This window comes from Oncorhynchus nerka, linkage group LG5 (genome assembly GCF_034236695.1).
Source record: "Oncorhynchus nerka isolate Pitt River linkage group LG5, Oner_Uvic_2.0, whole genome shotgun sequence".
NCBI lineage: Eukaryota > Metazoa > Chordata > Actinopteri > Salmoniformes > Salmonidae > Oncorhynchus > Oncorhynchus nerka.
In genome coordinates, this window is record NC_088400.1 from 36,276,615 (window position 1) to 36,301,546 (window position 24,932).

The 24,932-nt window shown below is 43.8% G+C and overlaps 1 protein-coding gene across 3 annotated transcripts in view; it reads right to left on the reverse strand.

Annotated features, from left to right (window-relative positions):
* fgf13a (fibroblast growth factor 13a) overlaps positions 1-24,697 on the reverse strand; it is a 267,849-nt gene extending 243,152 nt beyond the window's left edge. Inside the window, exons 1-2 of one of the 3 annotated variants that reach the window (XM_029659707.2) lie at positions 24,464-24,697; positions 21,838-22,006 (exon numbers count right to left, since the gene is read on the reverse strand). In XM_029659707.2, coding sequence (XP_029515567.1) covers positions 21,838-21,886 — 49 coding nt within the window. In that variant the 5' untranslated portion in view covers positions 21,887-22,006; positions 24,464-24,697. Of the gene's footprint in view, positions 1-21,837; positions 22,007-22,299; positions 22,836-24,463 lie in introns of those variants that run through there. The other 2 variants (XM_029659706.2, XM_029659711.2) reach the window with 2 other exon arrangements.
* Between the last annotated feature and the right edge of the window lie 235 nt (positions 24,698-24,932).

The following is a 24,932-nucleotide window of genomic DNA, read 5'->3' on the forward strand; positions in this document are numbered from 1 at the left end:
GTTACTTCAAAACCTGATGGAAAGGACTCGAGACCTTGGCGGAATGCCATGACCACGCTTTCAATGCAGTGCTGGAGAAATTCTGCAGATTATCTACTAGGCAGCAAGCCACAATGGTAACGTCCAAGACTCTCAGTAACCCCGCTACCGGCGGGCGCTTCTCCCCAGCCTACCCCAGCTTCCCAGGAACCCCGGTTACCTCCTCCAGAGCGCTATGCTGGAGATCCAGGAACCTTCCGGGAGTTTCTCTCCCAGTGCTCCCTCATCTTCAAGCTGCAGCCCTCTTCATTTCCCTCGGATCGCTCAAATACATTGTACCTGATAACGCTGAGGGAGGACCCTCACCTGGGCTACGGCAATCCGCCATTTGCCTCAGTCTGGATGAGCTCGTGGCAGAGGTAAAAAAGGTGTTCGATTCTCCATTGCCCGGGAGAGAGGCTGCTAGGAAGCTACTTCAACTGCGCCAAGACTCCCACAGTATGGCAGACTACTAATTAGAATTTCACACTTTGGCCGCCAAGAGTGCCTGGTACCCGGAATCCCTGACCTCGACTCTTTCATAGCCTTGACTATATGGATCGATGGGTGGCTACGGGAATGTAGGAGGGAGATGTCTGTTCCCTGTCACACTCGCTCGTCCACGGTTCCCACCTCGCCGCCTAGGAATCCCGGAAGTCTCTGGTGTCTACTTTACCGGGAGAATCCAATCAGAATCCATCACCTGAGTTCCCTCTGGAATCACCAAGGGCTGTTGACTTGCCTCCTCTGGAGCCCATGCAATTGAGCAGGGCTAGATTGTCTCCTGCTGATACAGACAGCACCAAGAGCTGTCTGCATTGTGGAACAACAGGACATTACATATCTACTTGTCCAACAAAAGACCAGGCTCATCAGTAGGTATGAGTACGCTGGTGAACTGTACGTGGAGTTTCCAATCTCCCATTACTTGTACCCCTCTCCATGCCATCCGGCTGTGGAGTGACCAGTCCAACTCTCTCCGGGTGCTCATTGACTGGGGCCGACAAGACCTTTACGGCCTCTACCCTGGTGTCGGAGCTCTTCATTTCCATGGATGCCAGAGTGCTGGATGGGTGCTCATTTGGCAGTCACCCACAATACAGTTCCTATCAACCTGCAAGTGTCAGGTAATCACAGTGAGTCTATGCAGTTCCTGCTCATCGAATCTCTTCATGTAACCGTGGTTTTGGGGTTTTCATGGCTCCAGACGCACAAACACCTGATCTACTGGGCTACTGGATTGGTTGGAGCCAGTTCTACCACATGCATTGTCTGAAGTTGGCGCAGCCTGCCCCGGAATATCTTCCTGCAGGCTTGGGGAAATCCTCAGATCTTTCCGCCATTCGTGCAGAGTACAAGGACTTCATGGAAGTTGTTAACAAAGCCTGCGCCACATCTCTTCCTCCTCATCGACCCTACGATTGTGCTATTGACCTTCTCCTGGGCACAACACCTCCTTGGGGGCAGCTTTATTTCCCTACGGATCTGGAGACGAAGACGACAGAAGGGTACATTGAGGAATCTCTTGTTGCAGAGAGTAATTGTCCATCTGCCTCCCCCGCCGGCACAGGATTTTGTCCTTCATCTCCACAAAGAAGAACCCTGTGCCCGTGTATCGACTACTGGGGTCTTAATGACATCATGGTTAAAAAACGTTACCTGCAATCACTCATCTCCTGGGTTTTCGAGCCTATCCAGGGGGTGACTATCTTCTCGAAGTTGGACCTTCGGAACACCTAGCATCTGGTACGGGAAGGAGACGAATGGAAGACAAACTTTAACATGGCTAGCGAGCACTACGAGTACCTTGTGATGTCATTCGGACTGACCAACGCTCCTGCAGTGTTCCAGGCCCTGGTCAACGATGTGCTCAGTAACATGTTGAACAGGTTCGTGTTTTTCTTCCTCGACGGCACCCTGGCTTCCCCCCTCTTAGTACTCACCACTCCCAAGGTTCCGTTCACGTGGTCTCCAGCAGATAACCGGGCGTTCTCAGACCTCTAGCATCGATTCACTACAGCTCCCATCTTAATCCATCAGGACCTGTCCCGTCAGTTCGTGCTGGAGGTCGACACCTCGGACTTTGAAGTGGGGGCCATCCTGTACCAGCGTTCTACCCAGGACCAAAAAATGCATCCCTGTGCTTTCCTTTCCTATCGTCTTAAACCCGCTGAGAGGAACTATGATGTGGGAAATCGAGAACTACTCACGGTTAAGATGGCATTGGAAGAGTGGAAGCACTGGTTAGAGGGGGCGGAACATCCATTCTTAGTGTGGACTGACTATAAGAACCTGGAAAATCTCCGCACTGCCAAGAGCCTCAACTCAAGGCAGGCTCGAAGGGCCCTTATTATTCACTCATTTTACTATCTCCTACAGCCCTAGGCACAAGAATGTGAAGCCTGATACACTCTCATGCCTGTATAGCCTCGCTCCGATACCGTCTGACCCGAGACCAGCCTCCCTGCCTCCCTGCAGTCATCTGGGGTATAGAGAACCTGGTTCGTAAGGCACAGCGTTCCCAGACAGACCCCGGGGGATGTTAGTCCCAGACTCTGCCCGTTCCCCTTCCTGGAATGGGCACATTCCTCTAGACCTACCTGCCATCCTGGCTCCTGTCGGACCCTGGCTTTCGTCTGAATTTGACCTGGATTACGAACCTCTGCCTGCCCTCAACCTGCCCTTTGCCTGTCCCTTGTGTTATAATAAATATCAGAGATTCTAACTTTCCGCCTCCTGTGTCTGCAATTGAGTCTCATCCTGAGCTGTGATAGACTGAAAGAGTGAGAGCGAGTGAGAGAGTGAGAGAGAGAATGTGTGAGAGACAGAGAGAGAGAAAGAGGGCAAGTGAGAGAGTGTGTGTGAGAGAGAGAGCAAGAGAGAGAGTGAGCGAGAGATAGAAAGAGAGCGAGCGAGTGCGATATCTCTCGAGATATAGCGAGAGAGAGCAAGAGATTGTGAGAGATACAGAAAGAGAGGGAGAGAGAGAGTGAGACCAAGTGAGGGAGTGTGAGAGAGAGAAAGAGAGTGAGAGAAAGAGAGCGAGATAGAGACCGAGCGAGAGAAAGAGGCCGCACGTGAGAGAAAGCGAGGGAGAGAGAAAAAGAGCAAGAGAGAGGTAGAGAGAAAGACAGAGCGAGAGAAAGAGGTAGAGAGGAAGAGAGAGAGAGAGAGGTAGAGAGGAAGAGAGAGAGAGAGAGGTAGAGAGGAAGAGAGAGAGAGGTAGAGAGGGAGAGAAAGAGAGAGAAAGAGAGGTAGAGAGAGTTAGAGAAAGAGGAAGCGAGAGAGGTAGAGAGGAAGAGAGAGAGGAAGAGAGAGAGAGAGGCATGTGGTGTAGCTGTGATGTTCACCAATCCAGACTGCGTAAAATTGGCTTCAGGGACCAGCGAAGGATCAGGCTATATTTAGAAATCATCCTCACAATGTCTGTCTTTTTTTTAACCAAAACCCAAAACAGAAGGCGTTCTACCCCAGTTAAGACTCTGCAGTGCACATCGTGTTTACACCAGAACATGTGGTCACACACACACTTTCGATTGAGCAGATGATAATCTTCTATTAAGAGATGAATTCATCCTCAATATCTTCCCCATTCTATCCTTTCTGTGACCATTTAATTTTATGCTCCACTCTGAATGCAGTCCTCGTCCCCTTTCTCATCTAAGAAGATCAATTAAATGTTTGACTGAGGAGTAGGACCTAATAGCAATCTATATAATGTTTGTAGCTCCAGCTCCAGGGAGGCCAAACCTTAGCCGAGAGATGCTTTAAACATTTAATATTTCTTTTGAATCACCCACCAAAGGTGTCCAATCATAATCTGATCCTGTTAAATGACAGATACCTCTCCTCTGCCTGATAGCGGTTCCTTGTATAGGCTAGAATCCATCTGTTCCATAGGATTACACACTTCCACTCTGACACACAGACAATCACAGACCGCTGTATGATAGAGAGAGGGAGAGAGAGGGGACTTCTCATTTCCACTCCTGTCATTGGACATAGCCGTTCTAATTATTGGCTTAAGCAAAACCCCTTGCTTGCTCTGCAGTGGTCTGTCACAGTGATCTGCTCCTGTCTGCCACACTCCTGTGCCAAGAGACACACACACACACACTTCATAGGTCTCTTGTGGGACTGTGAATGTCTGAATCCTAATGAAACTGCTATTTTAAGTCGAATGACCTGCAGATCAATGTAGCCAATTGCATTAACCTCCATACAAAGCACAGAGCAGCCTGGGCAGGCGGGAGTCACACCTTTAATTAATGCAGATCTCAAACTGCTTACTCCACTTGTATGTCCCCACCACACGCAGAGGACCGATTCATGCCATAGTTTGCTACCTGCTCTTTCAGAGGTCCACACTCACTCAACCAGCTGACAATCGTACATGTTCAGCACTACAGAGGAGCCTAATTCACCTTGTCTTGAAAATGTGTGATGCCATGCCAAGTGCTAATGGTATAAATGTAGGTTGTCTTGTTTTCTGCCCCGGTGCTTGGCGAGGGCTGGGAGCTGATGCGAGGAGGCCCAGCGCTGGTTTTAATGCTCTGGTTAAATGAGCTGTTGGACTAGGGAAGCGGGAGGAATATAATCCCGTTATAACATCACCAGCCTGGGCGGCGGGCAAGAAGATGGCTGCCTGTCATTCTGGTTAGCACACAACAGGCTAATCAGTACCAGAGAGCCTTTGGCCAGCTCAGGCTTTATAGCCGCAGCTACGCTAATGCTTCTTTAAACACTAACTGCGCTAATGCTAATCCCAGCAACGGTGAAGCCAGAAGCAACCACACTCAACTATAGTATAGTACTATGGCCCCCACTACACTGCTCTGCTCTCCCATCATGCCCTGCTCTGTTCCAGCCCACTGTTCTGTTTATTAACACTGGCCCGGTCTTATCATCTCCCTTTCTTACCTCGCCTTAATCCCCTTTAGAATTTTCACCAACTTTAATTAGTTTGTGTCTGGACAAACTATTAATCCTCCGCCTTGCTGGTTTAAAATGGAGCATCCATCCACCGGGGCCAGCAAAGCCTTTTACACTATGTCTTCTAGACCTTGATGTCACATGGACAGGACACTGGCGCTGATGATGTTTAGAGACTGAAATGATCACTGAAATGAGACCGAAATAGCCGTTGAAATGAGAGACTGAAACGGCCCTCTGGTGTACATCTGAAATGACTAGTGATGCAGTGGGTTTGTGATTCAGCTCCAACAGGCTAGGCTCGCCCCCAGTTGTTCTCTTTGATGCCTGAAGCTGCTAGAGTGACATTTGACCCTCTGGTAATTGCTTCTGTGAACTCACTTTACCCCTGATCTGACAACAAATCACTGCCTCGAGAGGTGTGCCCTGACAGTCCACTGCAGTCCCTGATTGGACCAGCTCGTCACCCTACATATTGATCAGGAACTAAAGCCCGCCAGAGGGAAAGATTCTGAAAAGGTCTAGCTAAGGGGACTGATGCCTTTCAGAGACAATCATCTCTCATAGAGCTGATATATTTCAGAAGCTTGATAGTGCAGGATAGGACAACTCTGCATCTACTGTACAAATGATGACATTTATTTTTATTTTCCATCTAAAGCTTTGCTCCACCTGTGATCCAGCTGTCCCCTTGGTCCTTCTGTCCTGTCCTCTGTCGATTACAGTGAAGACATCAGCAGCCACCCTGGAGACCATATGTGTCACCATGTGTGTCAAGTTGTTACTGGGTCAGCTCTTTTCAGTTAGATTGATACAGCTACCCAGCTAACAATTCTAGCAAGAGAGATGTTTTTGTAGTGTTGCCCTGATGTTTGAGTGTCCAGTTTTTCGATAGTTAGGGGAACATTCTATGTATGTTGAAAAAACTTCCAGAGAACCTATTTAGCATGTTTTGGCATTAAAGTTAGGAAAACAGAGCTTCCCGAGAACATGGTTACTATGTTCTAGAATGTAAGATATTGTTCTAGACACATTCCATTGGAACGTTGCAAGAACATTCCTCTGTCCAAGGATGTTTAAAACATAGGACATTCTGCCATGGTCCCCTGGAGGTTTTTGTCTAGCTTGTTCCGGGGACATCCCTAAAGACGTTTCTAGAACGTCACCTGATGGTTTCCACATCACTCCTTGTTACTGTTGCCGAGCCCATCAAGGCCCTGATTGGTGAACCACTGATCCATTCACAGTTCTTTTTGTCTGTTGGCAAGGTTAGGGACACCCCCCCCACACACACACAAACAGTGCATTCAATGTACAGCATTTTGAACTTTCATATTTGACACACATGACTACTTTGTGCATGAATATTTATATTTGGATCTTCCTGCTACACCAACATGTCTGTGTCAATGACTGGTTTTACCTGTATTGCTGCACTTTGCACTTAAATCTCAGCTCTGTTGAAAGTACACTCAAGAAACTATTGGATTTATCATAGTGATTCAGGAGAAGCATTAAAACAGAATAATACGCTCCACCAACATTAGACAACTATACAGAAAACCCTCAAATGACTGAAGAAAAGTCCATCACTGATGAGAGAATAGTCACATTAACTGACAGACGTTGTGGCGTAGCAGGACGATCAGAACGCCGTCAACCAAGAGGTTGTGAGTTCTGCCTTGTGGACAGATGAGAAACCATAGAATTCCTCCTTCATCACTGGTAGCTCCTGTGGGACAATAATAAATAAAGCTAGCAGTGACGGGCCATTTTCTTGCTGATGTGGTCAGTGTGCTAAATGTAGTCATAATGGGCCAGTCAGGAAAAGCATCTGGTTTTTCTAATGGTTGACCAGGCCGAGTCTTGCCTGCCCCCATCACAGTCCCACTATGGAGTAGCCTGCGTGGAATAGAGGGTTTCATGACAAGGGGCAGTAGCCTATATAGTCTATATGTAGCTTATATGTGGACAGGCAACCTGGCGGGAAGGAGCGCTTGTTCATTAAATGAAAGGTTGCTGGATCAAATCCCTGAGCTGACGTGGTAAAAATCGGTCGTTCTGCCCGAGCAAGGCAGGTAACCCAATGTTCCCCAGGCACCGATGACGTGGATGTTGATTAAGATAAGCGCCCCCGCACACCTCTCTGATTCAGAGGGGTTGGGTTCAATGCGGAAGACATTTCAGTTGAATGCATTCAGTTGTAAAACGGACTAGGTATCCCCTTTTCCCGTCAGTATGGCCACTATTTTAACTAAATCTCAATTTGACCCCCACCCAAAACGCATAAACACATGTAAAGGCACTTACTCTGAAATATTAGAATTTCCTGTCTCTGTATGAAGAGGTCATTGTCATCAGCACAGTTTGACACACATAACCACAATTATGGAGGATTACCTTTGGACAGAAATGGTTTTTACAGGGCATGGTAGTGCATTTCTGGATCTAAAACAATCCAATCGCTGCTGTAATCTGTAATCCAAACATCCTGAATCGATACATAATCCCACACCTACATGAAAGAGGTCATGTGATCCTTTCAGCCATTACTTTGATGAGAGAGAGAGAACTGTTGTATAAACAATGACTGGGTCGTTAACATCAGTCATGGCATGAACAAACGACTTGCAGCCAAATTCAATCTTTACAGATAATCACTTAAGTACCCTTTCAGGCCTGGCTTGATACAATCACCCTGCAGTTAATCACTACATCTAATTTGAGTCAAATCCACACTTACATACTCTCAAATCTCATTGGCACTGTGTGAGCATTTCAATATCTGGGAATGAGTAATGAGGACAAGCAATGAGGAGGTGTTTTCACTCTTAGTCCATTCTTTAAATGAGGATTAAAACGTGCCAATCCCTTTGAATGCAAATGAAAGCAGAGGCAGTTGATGTGGCCAATTTAGATGTGTACCAAGGGAGCAATGGCAGACCATGATGTCAGGGGTCAGGGGTACGGATGAATAGAGAATAGAGAGGAGAAAGAGAGGGAATGAGGAAGAGAGGGAGGTTAAAAGAGAGGGAGAGACGTGGACAATGGGATTAGGAGAGGATTCGGACACCCTCTATAATTACTGCTGTGGTACAGCAAATGGCAATCAGAGCCCAGACATGATTCAGTCCAGTGCTGGCCCAGAAACCCAGCGTTATACAAACCCATTCACCTCATAAAACCACAGCTTTCAGGATTAGCCTGGCTGACGCATCATAACAGCCAGGTATTTAAGGGATTTTAAAGGCAGGTCACTGATCCCGGCCACGCAATGATGAAATGCCAGAGGAACTAGATTTAGTACTGTTTTTTGAAATCATTGTTTTGGGGATGACACGCACTGTGTGGTAAGGCCTTGTACCCTTGGATGGTTACTGAAATGAATTGACTGAAACCAACCAGTTCAGTCACAGCAGCTTTACAGTATGAACAAAAACTCCAGGAAATGGTATGTTGGCAAATCACTTCACCAAAGGATCATGCCATTTTGCATAGTGTGCCCCCTAAACCCCTCTTTTACGCTGCTGCTACTCTCTGTTTGTCATATATGCATAGTCACTTTAACTATACATTCATGTACATACTACCTCAATTGGGCCGACCAACCAGTGCCCCCGCACATTGACTAACTGGGCTATCTGCATTGTGTCCCGCCACCCACCACCTTCCAAACGCTACTGCTACCCTCTGTTCATCATATATGCATAGTCACTTTAACCATATCTACATGTACATACTAGCTCAATCAGCCTGACTAACCGGTGTCTGTATGTAGCCTCGCTACAGTATATAGCCTGTCTTTTTACTGTTGTTTTATTTCTTTACCTACCTATTGTTCAGACAGACAGACAGACAGACAGACAGACAGACAGACAGACAGACAGACAGACAGACAGACAGACAGAGACAGACACAGACAGACAGACAGACAGACAGACAGACAGCCAACAGACAGAAACAGACAGACAGACAGACAGAGACTGACAGACAGACAGACAGACAGACAGACAAAGAGAATGACCGACAGACAGACAGACAGACAGACAGACAGACAGACAGACAGACAGACAGACAGACAGACAGACAGACAGGGACAGACAGACAGACAGACAGACAGACAGACAGAGACAGACAGCCAGACAGACAGACACATCCAGACAGACAGACAAACAGACAGACAGACAGACAGACAGACAGACAGACAGACAGACAGACAGACAGACAGACAGACAGACAGACAGACAGACAGACAGACAGACAGACAGACAGACAGACAGACAGACAGACAGACAGACAGACAGACAGACAGACAGACAGACAGACAGACAGACAGACAGACAGACAGACAGACAGACAGACAGACAGACAGACAGACAGACAGACAGACAGACAGACAGACAGACAGACAGACAGACAGACAGACAGAGCCAACAAGAAAGCACCAATGAGTCAAAGAGCAGGTCATGGCGGGCAGATCGAGGACCTGGAGAGAGCCAGCCTTGCCTTGCCAAAGAGAATGTCTTAGGGCAGTGCAGCCGGATCTGAGTCAGCACCGTGAAAACTGACAGGGCACACCGCCCGGTGCTGCCGACACAACATCTCCTTTGTCTATACTCTGGAAAATGTTGTCAGTGTTAACACGAAATGATAATTCAATCATGAACTCGTAAATATACTAAATGCATGTGCTACTACTGTACTAACTACAAGTATATTTTTCAATGCATTTCATTGGGTTACATACTCTTTGTCAAATGTGCTGTGCAGGACCAAATAGTTGTGAAGTAAAGACATGAGGAGACATTGTATGGAGATCCTGCCTGGTTCAATCAGAGACTAACTATACCCTCTTACCCATCATTCAAAATCCAACAGCTCCAGTTAAGACTTTCCCACTTACGTCTGAGGTTTTCCACAGCACACACGTTCCCTCAGGTCTTCAGCTGATCCTAGTCCTAGACACTACCAGTCAAAAGTTTGGACACACCTATTCAATCAAGGGTTTTTCTTGATTTTTTACTATTTTCTACATTGTAGAATAATAGTGAAGACATCAAAACTATGAAATAACACATAAGGAATCATGTAGTAACCAAAAAAGTGTTAAACAAATCAAAATATATTTTATATTTGAGATTCTTCATAGTAGCCACCCTTTGCCTTCATTTTTATTATTAAAAAAAATGTAACCTTTATTTAACCAGGCAAGTCAGTTAAGAACAAATTCTTATTTTCAATGACGGCCTAGGAACAGTGGGTTAACTGCCTGTTCAGGGGCAGAACGACAGATTTGTACCTTGTCAGCTCGGGGGTTTGAACTTGCAACCTTCCGGGTACTAGTCCAACACTAACCACTAGGCTACCCTGATGATAGCTTTGAACCCATCTTTGCCATTCTCTCAACCAGCTTCATGAGGTAGACACCTGGAAGGCATTTCAATTCACAGGTGTGCCTTGTCAAAAGTTAATTTTTTCATTTCAAATCAAATCAGTTTATTTGTCACGTGCGCCGAATACAACAGGTGAATACAGTGAAATGCTTACTTACAGGGTCTAACCAATAATGCAAAAATGGTGTTATGTGAACAATAGATAAGTAAAGAAATAAAACAACAGTAAAAAGATAGGCTATATACAGTAGCGAGGCTATAAAAGTAGCGAGGCTACATACAGACACCGGTTAGTCAGGCTGATTGAGCTAGTATGTACATGTAGATATGGTTAAAGTGACTATGCATATATGATGAACAGAAAGTAGCAGCAGTGTAAAAGAGGGATTGGCAGGTGGTGGGTGGCGGGACACAATGCAGATAGCCCAGTTAGCCATTTGATTACCTGTTCGGGAGTCTTATGGCTTGGGGGTAAAAACTGTTGAGAAGCCTTTTTGTCCTGGACTTGGCACTCCGGTACCGCCTGCCATGTGGTAGTAGAGAGAACAGTCTATGACTGGGGTGGCTGGGGTCTTTGACAATTTTTAGGGCCTTCCTCTGACACCGTCTGGTGTAGAGGTCCTGGATGGCAGGCAGCTTAGCCCCAGTGATGTACTGGGCCGTACGCACTACCCTCTGTAGTGCCTTGCAGTCAGAGGCCGAGCAATTACCATACCAGGCAGTGATGCAACCAGTCAGGATCCTCTCGATGTTGCAGCTGTAGAACCTTCTGAGAATCTCAGGACCCATGCCAAATCTTTTTAGTTTCCTGATGGGGAATAGGCTTTGTCGTGCCCTCTTCACGACTGTTTTGGTGTGTTTGGATCATTCTTGTTTGTTGTTGATGTGGACACCGAGGAACTTGAAGCTCTCAACCTGCTCCACTACAGCCCCGTCGATGAGAATGGGGGTGTGCTTGGCACTCCTTTTCCTGTAGTTCACAATCATCTCGTTAGTCTTGGCTACATTGAGGGATAGGTTGTTATTCTGGCACCACACGGCCAGGTCGCTGACGTCCTCCCTATAGGCTGTCTCATTGTTGTCTGATCAGGCCTAACACTGTTGTGTCGTCTGCAAACTTAATGATGGTGTTGGAGTCGTGCATTCATGGGTGAACATGGAGTACAGGAGGGGACTGAGCACACACCCCTGTAGAGCTCCAGTGTTGAGGATCAGCGTGGCAGATGTGTTGCTACCTACCCTCACCACCTGGGGGCTGCCCGTCAGGAAGTCCAGGATCCAGTTGCAGAGGGAGGTGTTTAGTCCCAGGATCCTTAGCTTAGCTTTGAGACAATCAGTTGTGTTGTGACATGGTAGGGGTAGTATACAGAAGACAGTCCTATTTGATAAAAGACCAAGTCCATACTTTGGCAAGAGTAGCTCAAATAAGCAAAGAAAAATGTCAGTCCATCATTATGGAAAATGTCAAGAACTTTAAAAGTTTCTTCAAGTGCAGTCAGAAAAATCAGCAAGGGCTATGATGAAACTGGCTCTCATAAGGACCACCGCAGGAAGGGAAGACCCAGAGTTACCTCTGCATCTCAGATTGCAGCCACAATAAATGCTTCACAGAGTTCAAGTAACAGACACATCTCAACATCAACTGCTCAGAGGAGACTGCGTGAGTCAGGTCTTCATGGTCGAATTGCTGCAAAGAAACCCCTACTAAAGGACACCAATAATAAGAAGAGACTTGCTTGGCCACAAAACACAAGCAATGGACATTAGACCGGTGGAAATCTGTCCCTTGGTCTGATGTGTCCAAATGTGAGATTTTTGTTTCCAACCGCTGTGTCTTTGTGAGACGGTGAACGGATGATCTCTGCATGTGTGGTTCTCAGTGTGAAGCATGGAGGTGGAGGAGGAGGTGTGATGGTGCTTTGCTGGTGACGCTGTCAGTGATTTATTTAGAATTTAAGGCAGACTTAGCCAGCATGGCTACCACAGAATTCTGCAGCGATACACCATCCCATCTGGTTTGCAATTAGTGGAAATATAATTTGTTTTTCAACAGGACAATGACCCAAAACAAGCTGTGTAAGGGCTATTTGACCAAAAAGGAGAGTGATGGTGTTGCATCAGATGACCTGGTCTCAACCTGATTGAGATGGTTTGGGATGAGTTGGACCGCTGAGTGAAGGAAAAGCAGCCAACAAGTGCTCAGCATATGTGGGAACTCCTTCAAGACTGCAGGAAAAACATTCCTCATGAAACTGGTTGAGAGAAAATCAAGAGTGTGCAATCTAGGCAAAGGGTGGCTACTATGAAGAACCTAACATTTTCTTTAACACTTTTTTGGTTACTACATGATTCCATGTGTTATTTCGTAATTTTTATGCCTTCACTATTATTCTACAATGTAGAAAATTGTAAAAATAAATGAAAACCCTTGAATTAGTAGGTGTGCAACTTTACAATCTTTACTTTTCTTTAACGGTTGCAGGGTAAAGAAGTAGAGTACTTTAGGAGTGAGTGATAAACAGTCATCTCCAAAATGATTGGCACCCTTGATAAAGGGGATGCAGGAAAAAGACAGTATAAAACAAATAATACAAATACCGAGCTATATAGTATGCTACATTTTCTTACAAATAAAATGAGTTTATACTAATACAATTCCTCGGGGAAAGAGACTTTGTTTAACAAGTAATATACAGTTGAAGACGGAAGTTTACATACACATTAAAACTCGTTTTTCAACCACGCCACAAATTTCTTGTGAACAAAATATAGATTTGGTAAGTCGGTTAGGACATCTACTTTGTGCATGACAAGTAATTTCTCCAGCAATTGTTTACAGACAGATTATGTCACTGTATCACAATTCCAGTGGGTCAGAAGTTTACATACACTAAGCTGACTATGCCTTTAAACAGCTTGGAAAATTCCAGAAATTATGTCATGGCTATAGAAGCTTCTGATAGGCTAATTTGAGTCAATTGGAGGTGTACCTGTGGATGTATTGCAAGGCCTACCTTCAAACTCAGTGCCTCTTTGCTTGACATCATGGGAAAATCTAAAGAAATCAGCCAAGACCTCAGAAAACAAATGTAGGCCTCCACAAGTCTGGTTCCTCCTTGGGAGCAATTTCCAAACGCCTGAAGGTACCACGTTCATCTGTACAAACAATAGTACGCAAGTATAAACACCATGGGACCACGCAGCCGTCATACCGCTCAGGAAAGAGATGCGTTCTGGAAGAAGCCACTGTTCCAAAACCGCCATAAAAAAGCCAGACTACAGTTTGCAACTGCACATGTGGACAAAGCTCGTACTTTTGGGAGAAATGTCCTCTGTTCTGATGAAACAAAAATATAACTTTTAGGCCATAATGACCATCGTTATGTTTGGAGCAAAAAGGGGGAGGCTTGCAAGTCGAAGAACACCATCCCAACCGTAAAGCACAGGGTTGACAGCATCATGTTGTGGGGGTCCTTTGCTGCAGGTGGGACTGGTGCACTTCACAAAATAGTTGGCATCATGAGAAAGGAAAGTGATGTGGATTTATTGAAGCACATCAGTCAGGAAGTTAAAGCTTGGTCGTAAATGGGTCGTCCAAATGGACAATGACCCCAAGCATACTTCCAAAGTTGTGGCAAAATGGCTTAAGGACAACAAAGTCAAGGTATTGGAGTGGCCATCATAAAGCCCTGACCTCAATCCCATAGAATATTTTGGGGCAGAACTGAAAAGGCGTGTGCAAGCAAGGAGGCCTATAAACCTGACTCAGTTACACCAGCTCTGTCAGGAGGAATGGGCCAAAATTCACCCAACTTATTGTGGGAAGCTTGTGGAAGGATAACTGAAACATTTGACCCAAGTTAAACAATTTAAAGGCAATGCTACCAAATACTAATTGAGTGTATGTAACTTCTGACCCACTGGGAATGTGATGAAAGAAATAAAAGCTGAAATAAATCACTCTCTACAATTATACTGATATTTCACATTCTTAAAATAAAGTGGTGATCCTAGCTGACCTAAGACTTTTTACTAGGATTACATTTCAGGAACTGTGAAAAACTGAGGTTGAATGTATTTGGCTAAAGTGTATGTAAACTTCCGACTTCAACTTTTTGCCTTACATTTTTTATGAGATGGGAGAACACATTGGGAGGAATCCTAGACCCTTCCTCCATACAGAATATTTCAAGTTCCTAAATATCCTTAGATCTGCTCTTATGGACTGCCCTCTTCAATTCAAACCACAGGTTCTTTGTGGATTTTGATGTGCTTGGGGTCATTGTATTGTTGGAAGATCCACTTGCAGCCAAGTTTCAACATCCTGGCAACCAGTTTTTTCTCTAAAATGTCCTGGCACTTGGTCACGTTCATGATGATATTGACCTTAACAAGGCCCCCAGGACCAGTGGAAGCAAAACAGCCAGGTTATTTTCTGCACATGCATCCTTCTTTCTACCCCAATCCCACCACTGATTTGCAGGGCCAAAGAGATCTATTTTGACTCATTAGACAATAACACCCGTTTCCAATCTAGGTGTGTTTACATTTGTTGGTTGCTCTAAATAAAGTATTTGTTTCTGCCAACCCTTCCGAGGAGCCTATTGGCATGGAGGTTGCGTCCAATTGTATATTTGGAGACCCCAAGTTGCGAGCAAGTTCTGTAATTCTCCAACTGTGGCCTTTGGATGCATCCTTTTCAAGCAAGTTTATCACTTCTCCCATGGTTTTAAACTCCATTATTCCCCTAATAGCAGTACATGGTACATTTCGTTTTGGGCAAATTTGTCTGTACCCATTGTTGGATTTATGAAGGTCAACATCCATTTGTCTCTTTTCATTTTTTTGCCTTTCCCTATTGTGTGGTTTTAACATGTGTGTTACCTCGTTTTTATACCCAAGTGAACCAAGAAGCCATGCAGGGCCACAATACAGTTCCTTCAAAGGAAAATTCCACCCAAAAACAATATTTTGTCATTTGTTTCATTAGTCCATTGCTGACATAGTCCTAAAAGGTTTTGCTTGTCATCAATCAAGTTTTCAACTTTTTAAATACAGAAATCATCCTCATTTGATGCATTTTCATTTTTTTTTTAAATGAAACGTTTAATGATGATTGAAATGTGTTTGACTTTGATGCAAGTCGTTTAAAAAAATGTTTATTACTTCTTTTTGATAAAATGCTATACTGTACATACAGTGGGGCAAAAAAAGTATTTAGTCAGCCACCAATTGTGCAAGTTCTCCCACTTAAAAAGATGAGAGACCTGTAATTTTCATCATAACTATGACAGACAAAATGAGAAAAAAATCCAGAAAATCACATTGTAGGATTTGTAATGAATTTATTTGCAAATTATGGTGGAAAATAAGTATTTGGTCAATAACAAAAGTTTCTCAATACTTTGTTATATACCCTTTGTTGGCAATGACAAGAGGTCAAACGTTTTCTGTAAGTCTTCACACACTGTTGCTGGTATTTTGGCCCATTCCTCCATGCAGATCTCCTCTAGAGCAGTGATGTTTTGGGGCTGTTGCTGGGCAACACGGACTTTCAACTCCCTCCAAAGATGTTCTATGGGGTTGAGATCTGGAGACAGGCTAGGCCACTCCAGGACCTTGAAATGCTTCTTACGAAGCCACTCCTTCGTTGCCCGGGCGGTGTGTTTGGGATCATTGTCATGCTGAAAGACCCAGCCACGTTTCATCTTCAATGCCCTTGCTGATGGAAGGAGGTTTTCACTCAAAATCTCACGACACATGGCCCCATTCATTCTTTCCTTTACGGATCAGTCGTCCTGGTCCCTTTGCAGAAAAACAGCCCCAAAGCATGATGTTTCCACCCCCATGCTTCACAGTAGGTATGGTGTTCTTTGGATGCAACTCAGCATTCTTTGTCCTCCAAACACGACGAGTTGAGTTTTTACCAAAAAGTTATATTTTGGTTTCATCTGACCAAATGACATTCTCCCAATCTTCTTCTGGATCATCCAAATGCTCTCTAGCAAACTTCAGATGGGCCTGGACATGTACTGGCTTAAGCAGGGGGACACGTCTGGCACTGCAGGATTTGAGTCCCTGGCGGCGTAGTGTGTTTCTGATGGTAGGCTTTGTTACTTTGGTCCCAGCTCTCTGCAGGTCATTCACTAGGTCCCCCCGTGTGGTTCTGGGATTTTTGCTCACCGTTCTTGTGATCATTTTGACCCCACAGGGTGAGATCTTGCGTGGAGCCCCAGATCGAGGGAGATTATCATTGGTCTTGTATGTCTTCCATTTCCTAATAATTGCTCCCACAGTTGATTTCTTCAAACCAAGCTGCTTACCTATTGCAGATTCAGTCTTCCCAGCCTGGTGCAGGTCTACAATTTTGTTTCTGGTGTCCTTTTACAGCTCTTTGGTCTTGGCCATAGTGGAGTTTGGAGTGTGACTGTTTGAGGTTGTGGACAGGTGTCTTTTGTACTGATAACAAGTTCAAACTGGTGCCATTAATACAGGTAACGAGTGGAGGACAGAGGAGCCTCTTAACCTCATAGTCCTCTAGGGGCATTATTTCATTTTTGGATAAAAAGACGTGCCCGTTTTAAGCGCAATATTTTGTCACGAAAAGATGCTCGACTATGCATGGAATTGATAGCTTTGGAAAGAAAACACTCTGACGTTTCCAGAACTGCAAAGATTTTCACTGTGAGTGCCCTAGAACAAAACCTTCAGGCAAAACCAAGATGTTTCAGCAACCAGGAAATGAACAGGATTTCCGATGCTACGTTTTCCATGATCTCCTTATATGGCTGTGAATGGGACAGGAATGAACGGACCCTTTCTATCGTTTCCCAAAGGGGTCTGGAGCATTGTGACGTATTTGCAGGCATATCATTGGAAGATTGACCATAAGAGACTACAATTGCCAAGTGTCCGCACGGTGTCCTGCGTGGAAATTGGTGCGCAAAACTCAGCTACTGGTATTTTTCCATGCGATTCTGAGAACAAAGCATGCTTCCAGGAACGGCATTTCAATGAAGAGATATATGACAAAACACATTGAGGATTGATTCAAACAACGTTTGCCATGTTTCAGTCGATATTATGGAGTTAATTCGGAAAAAAGTTTGACGTGTAGGTGACTGAATTTTCGGTTAGTTTCGGTAGCCAAATGCATAGTAACAAAACGGAGCGATTTGTCCTACACAAAGAATCTTTCAGGAAAAACTGGACATCTGCTATGTAACTGAGAGTCTCCTCATTGAAACATCTGAAGTTCTTCAAAGGTAAATTATTTTATTTGATTCCTTTGCTGGTTTTTGTGAATATGTTGCGTGCTAAATGCTACGCTAAATGCTAAGCTAGCTATCAACACTTACACAAATGATTGATTTTCTCTGGTTCAAAAGCATATTTTGAAAATCTGAGATGACAGTGTTGTTAAGAAAAGGATAAGCTTGAGAGCAGGCATATTTATTTCATTTCATTTACGATTTTTAGAAATCGCTAACGTTGCGTTATGGTAATGAGCTTGAGACTGTAGTCACGATCCCACATACGGGATGGGGAGGACTATGAGAAGAAGTTACAGGTCTGTGAGAGCCAGAAATCTTTCTTGTTTGTAGGTGACCAAACACTTATTTTCCACCATTCATTAAAAATCCTACAATGTCATTTTCTGGATTTTCTTTCCTCATTTTGTCCATCATAGTTGAAGTGTACCTATGATGAAAATTACAGGCCTCTCTCATCTTTTTAAGTGGGAGAACTTGCACAATTGGTGGCTGACTAAATACTTTTTTGCCCCACTGTATACTGTACTAAAGGATCACTTCTCAGTGCCTGGTTGGTGATTTAGCTCCATGACATTCCCCAAACGCAGTGTTGAGTTAATAACATAACCCCATCATGGTGATTTGGTGTAAAAGACGACAAGACCCTTTAGGCACTATTCTAATCTCCTCCATTGTCTTTTCCTGGAATCGACGCCATCCTATTTAAAGTGGGCTTCCGAGAGAGCCAGCCAGCTACTAGATCAAAAGACGGTAATGATACTGTAGGCAGTGTGTTGTTTAGCCAGCGTTTAGCGCAGGTGTCACAGTAGTGCAGGGAAGAGCTGGCTCCTTTGTGATTCATAAAGCAGTGACTCCAAACTCCCATTCCTCTGGATATTTATTGATTGGCCAATGGGGCTGTTCGGCTGAATTAATATGGCGGCATGGATAGGCCGTTCCAGAGGCAGGCATGAATCCACTGTCTGACTCTGACAAACACAACCCAAGAGGTCTGTCTATAAAAATGCAGGCCCCAAAGAGGTCTGGGAGAGAGAAAGTACTGTTACACTTTGATGAGTGCTTTATGGAGAAGAATACAACTTTCATTGTCCATTATGAATTGGAACTTGGGCTTTTTGCTGTATTAGGCTATTCCCAAACCCACAACACATTCAATCCCAAGAGACTGGCAGAAGACCAGAAAAGAGGGTCAAAGGTACTTGATTTCCCAGGCTCTGGGATGCTATGTTTAAGGCCGGGATATAGCGGCTATGTCATGGGGCTTTGACGCACCAATTCAGGCTCACCAGGGCGTGTGGAGGCTAACACAAAATCATTTGCCTGCCTTGATACTGGAAGGCGGCTGTATCCCTGTCTCCCTGCCTGAGACTGTTCGCTCACTGCCGTTCTGTAATCACATGTGCTAGAACAGGATGTGCTCCAATCATATGAAGAGGTGAAGGATGGCCTTTCACTGAGTGAGCCAACGCACAGAGAATGGATATAATTTCTTTCATGGGGGCTCGATTTAATCCGTAGTGCTGAAGATCCGCGCGATTGAAATGCAATGTTCCCGCATTTTCAGACACCGCATTCACGGTAAACGTTGCATATGTGGGCTGAATCATGAATGACTTTTACATTTCAGTCACACAATAACGCAGTTCTTAAACGCAGCGGATTGAATCGAGCCCTTAAGAAACACCAAGAGTCAAAGCTTTTGGGGACATGTGCTAACATGTTGTCCCACTGTTACGCAAGCATAGGGATTAATCTAAGGCTGGAACTTCATTTCATTATTTCCAGGGTTTAAATCCCTTCCTTCAATCCCATATTGTTCTTAAAAAGAGCAGTGGAATTGATCCAAAGCTTAACTCCAAAGACAGTTAATAAAATGCGATGGTCATATGGGCAACTATTGACATCTCTACCATGTGGGCAACTATTGACATCTCTACCATGTGGGCAACTATTGACATCTCTACCATGTGGGCAACTATTGACATCTCTACCATGTGGGCAACTATTGACATCTCTACCATGTGGGCAACTATTGACATCTCTACCATGTGGGCAACTATTGACATCTCTACCATGTGGGCAACTATTGACATCTCTACCATGTGGGCAACTATTGACACCTCTACCATGTGGGCAACTATTGACACCTCTACCATGTGGGCAACTATTGACACCTCTACCATATGGGCAACTATTGACACCTCTACCATATGGGCAACTATTGACACCTCTACCATGTGGGCAACTATTGACACCTCTACCATGTGGGCAACTATTGACACCTCTACCATGTGGGCAACTATTGACATCTCTACCATGTGGGCAACTATTGACATTTCTACCATGTGGGCAACTATTGACATCTCTACCATGTGGGCAACTATTGACATCTCTACCATGTGGGCAACTATTGACATCTCTACCATGTGGGCAACTATTGACATCTCTACCATGTGGGCAACTATTGACACCTCTACCATGTGGGCAACTATTGACACCTCTACCATGTGGGCAACTATTGACACCTCTACCATGTGGGCAACTATTGACACCTCTACCATGTGGGCAACTATTGACATCTCTACCATGTGGGCAACTATTGACATCTCTACCATGTGGGCAAGTATTGACATCTCTACCATGTGGGCAACTATTGACATCTCTAAAACCTTGTGCCGTATGCCTAGTAGATCGTTCACTCATCCTCTAAGTGCTGGTTAGTGTCTGAGGCTAAACTCAAATTAATTTAATTAAAACCTGAATTAATCTAACCACCTCTGATGTATAATGGGATTCAACACAGACCTAGGCGTCTGAAGTGGTAACTTGAGGTGAAAACATCTCAATGAGTGACAGCATGCACAAGTCAACTGCATTAGCCTGCAAGTCCAATTTACCCCGGCAAGTAATAAAGCAATGCTCAGAACAACAAAAAAAGGAACAAAATAATTTGAGGACAAAGAAAAAAGATCCATGCTCTGGAGCTGGAGAAATGTCACAGAATAACATGTTTGGAATATAGTCTATTATACATGCATTGAAACCAACAATATGTGATGTCAACAGATTGAAATGTATATCTGTTTCGGTTGAATAGCCCAGTATTTACCAAATAAAGGAGGAAACATGACAACCAGGGAAGGTAGTGGTTATAATTCAAATATAATATTTGCTTTAATCATAATACAATTTTAATATGCAGATAATCAAAACAAATATTCATTTCAATGGAATCAAAGGCTATTTATTGATAGATTCAAAATAGCCTACTAATATAAAGCAGACTAATCCTGAATAAATTATTTTGTAATTGGATGACTCCACATTGACTGCCTCTTTGTCAGTTTCCAGCTGTTAGATAGATTCTGTTTTGATAGGTTGCCTTGCCATTGATTGCCTCAATTGACAAAATACGCAATCAATCAAAACAAAGGGATACAAGCCTGTGCGTGCCATAGGGAGAAATGTCGCACACAACCTCGATGTAGAGCGCGCACAGATTTATCTCCCAGAGGTTTCTCTGGCAACCCTGCCTCCCCTTTGTCTCCATGGCAATGGTTCGCCAGTTTACATCCCGACGAACCGATGCTTTTCTAGAGATATGCAGAGGCCATTTGTCACGCAATAAGTCTTTAGCGCACGAGCTTCCAAAACAAATGGTCTGCTCACGTCATCACTTAGGCATGGAACGCCCCTGTGTATGATTAGGATGTGATGTCGAGACCTTGGCAAATGCAAACCCGCGTAAAAGGTGCAAGAAAGAACAACAGGGGGACATTTCAACTGGATGCCAGTGACATTGTTGTTCACTGCCATCACGTTAAAGCGACAGCACGACCATTCTTCATGTAGGTTGACCAATGCTTATTGTAATGCACTACACCGTTTTATTTTTGTTGTGGTTTTTGGTTTTATATGAATTTATTATTATTTGCAGAAATGGTTTAAATAATGAAACCAATAAATAGTATTACAGTATGTGCGTAATAATTAGGTTATAACATGTGCTAATTGTAGATGGCTTACAGGTCGGGTCTAAAACGAGACCAGCTAGACACATCTATGGTGTTATGACGCGCCATTCAGTAGCTGGCCTAACTATTGTTTTCCGAAATCTCAAAGGGCGAGCAGAGGATGTGTGGGAGATGAATGAGCGCACGGTCGCTTTAAACCAGTGATTTAGGGGCAGCAATCTGTGCATTGCAAGGCTCGATTCTTACCCTTGGAAGCATCCTTATCTTCTTTTGGCTTCGCCACTTTTCCGCTCATAGATCCCAGTTTGGACGTGTAATTCCCGATTTAGACAAGAATGGAAATACTTTCAATCGCTTGCAGACCGTTTCTTCAATTAAATCCTTTCCAAAGGTACCAGGTGCTGAGATAAGGGTTCTGTTAGACAATTAGAAAACAGGGCAATTAGTCTTTTTAAGATTCCATTTTGATGAAACATATTTTATCAAGAGAGGACTACAAACAAAGCAAACCTGTGATGCTATTATGATTCCATGATTGGCGCAGGCTATCAATGGATGTATCCAGTTATTGATACAATCTAATCACATAGCCTACACAATTGAGTTCACAAAAGCGCATCTGGAAAATTGGAAAAGAAACGCCGTTGTATCCCTGGACCATTAGCATCGTAAAAGCGTTTCAATCATTTGAATACTATCTTTTCTTACCTTATCTCCTCCACGTTTTCTGCTACATCAATGCACATTGATAAAGAAAAACGCTTCCAAACGAATACCGCTATGCTGCATGCGAAAATAACCACCTCGTCGGCTGTGACAAAGGAACTGACCAAAAAACTACGAAAATAAATGCAAGGCTTCAAAGCGCGTGTCAGTCGACGTCAGAGACAAACGGAAAGGGCATCAAATTAAGATTACCTCTAATGAGCAATCGTCTACACATCGAGTATCCGCAAATTCCATCCACTACAACCGACGAAACATGGCTTTCTAGAAGCCTGTAGTGACTATTCTATTCAACACGAGCTCTTCTAAGGCATCTAACACGCGGGCAAATAGCACACAGATCAACATGATCCACAAAGTGAGCGCTGTATTCCATCCCTAACACACATGCACCGTCGATTATGTTAAGTTTAGCTCTATGCGTTTTATAAAAGCAATGCATTTAGGGCATGGAAATCAATTGTTTAATTCCGCTTTCGATCCACGGTTGCACTAAACGCGCGCGTTGGAGTAGCGGTGTTGATCAGCCGGAGGCGTCAAGTAGCCTACTGTAGTTTCAAGAAGAGCGGCCGGGCGGCAGATTAAACAGCATTGACAATAACCATCTATTCAATTGTTTGCTTGTTGTATGCTAGTGTTTACTTATAAAACAGTCTGAAGGAAACCAGTAGCCAAAATAAGCGCGTTGTTTTTTAGCCTACACAGAGCCTAACCAACTTTCACGATTTAAATACATTACATGATATTATGGTTAGCCACATGCTATTGGAACCATGTATAACATTAGAAACAATTCAGCGACTAAGAAAGTAAATAAGCTTTGGCGAAACATTATGTTATTTGGGCTAGAACTTTACGCACAAGTGCCAATTACCGAAACAACAGCCCGCAACAGACGCTCTTCATGTAAAATATCGTTGACATACATTGTCACAGACCAGCCAATTAAGCTGATAATTTACAGTATTAGATGTCTAGTCAAAAGTAGTCCAAGCAAGCATATTGCCCAATAAGTAGGAGTCCACGGAAAGTGGAGCAAGTCTCAAAGCCACTCAAATAAATAACTCACCTTGATACGCGAGATGGCGAAGCAGAAACTGTTGAATCGACAACGAATGTCAGAGCACTTGCCCACACAATATGTCTGAAGTGAATGCGTAAATGAAGTGAATGCGTAAACATTCACCCAAAGGTACAGATATTGCTTCAATAGGTTATTCCATTTCAAAATTGGTGCCTTTAAAAACCTTTACGTTTTGCTGCGCTGACAGAAACACAGGGGAAGGCGAACATTAACCAATAGGCCTCGTGTACATGACGATATATGAGAGAAATAGTTTTAGGAGAGATGCCAATGCACGCATAATTATAATTGGTTGCACCTTGATTCGCATAAACATGCTTGAGTCCTGTGAAGTTATAATTACCTTTAGCTGTCTCGTTGGTCGTTGATTAATTTGATCAATCATATAGCAGCAGGTGCAACGAAAAAAAATGTGCAATCATAATCAATAAAAAAAATAGTAGACAAATAAGCCTACACAAACAACTTCCGGAAGCACATATTTTACGCAACACAAAAGTGAATGGACTCGTTGGTACAAAGACCCCAGGCAACGGAACGATCTAGGCTGAAAGCCCTCACTACGAATGTATACATCCACAATATATATATATATATATATATATATTCGCAAGACAGTGGACTAACTAACGGAATTATGGAAATACATGTTTGTACACAGTCGTCAACCCTCACATTCCTGTCACTGGGCCAATTACGCAGCGCAAAAACTTCAACACAAAGCCAAAAGCCATGGTAATGTGGCTGTCTACAATTTGAAATGTTTGATTTCATAACAAAGATTACATGTACTGATACTGTATAAATTGAGTTTATTAGACTATGTTGCTTGTTTTTAATGTTTAAGATTTGCAAAAAACTCAACACCTAATTTATGATTATCTCATTGGGGTTTATAAAACATTTTGCAAAAAGGTAGCCTTACTACCTATAGCTGTAATCACGATACAGTCTACCTGTAATTAGGCCTACGCAATTTAAAAGTGACATTTTGTTATAAAGTGGGAGAGTTTTGTCTTGAATTAGATGAGAACAGTCATCGTGCAGAAACTGCGCCCTTACCTTAAGCTGAGAGTAAATTGTAGCCTTTGCGGTGGAAGATGAGAAAATCAACATAGAAACAGTTACCGTCAGCGTTCACACCTAATTTAACACGTGTAAAATGTGCATTCAGTCCTCCTAGACAGACGACCAATGTGTGTTCATCAAATCGAAAGCTCCAGACGCAAAATCCCGAACTGTTCGATAAACAAACCGAGCAACATTGGCTCGTAACACTAACTTGTCCCGCTCTAGCTTTTGTCAAGACGTAGAACTACGAAGTACGGTCCTAGGTCGACCCCTGCATGCGTTGTGTCACATCACCTGGCCTGGCAGAAAAAAAGGCTGCGGTTGACGGTTACAGGATCTATACAGTTTTTTTTTAAGTGTGTGGAAACTGGACACCTTTTCAGCTTTCTTTTCTCATCCTCAAGTCTGTCAAGTTATTTAAAGTACTACCAACTGTAGATTCCGATGTCGACCTGAGCTT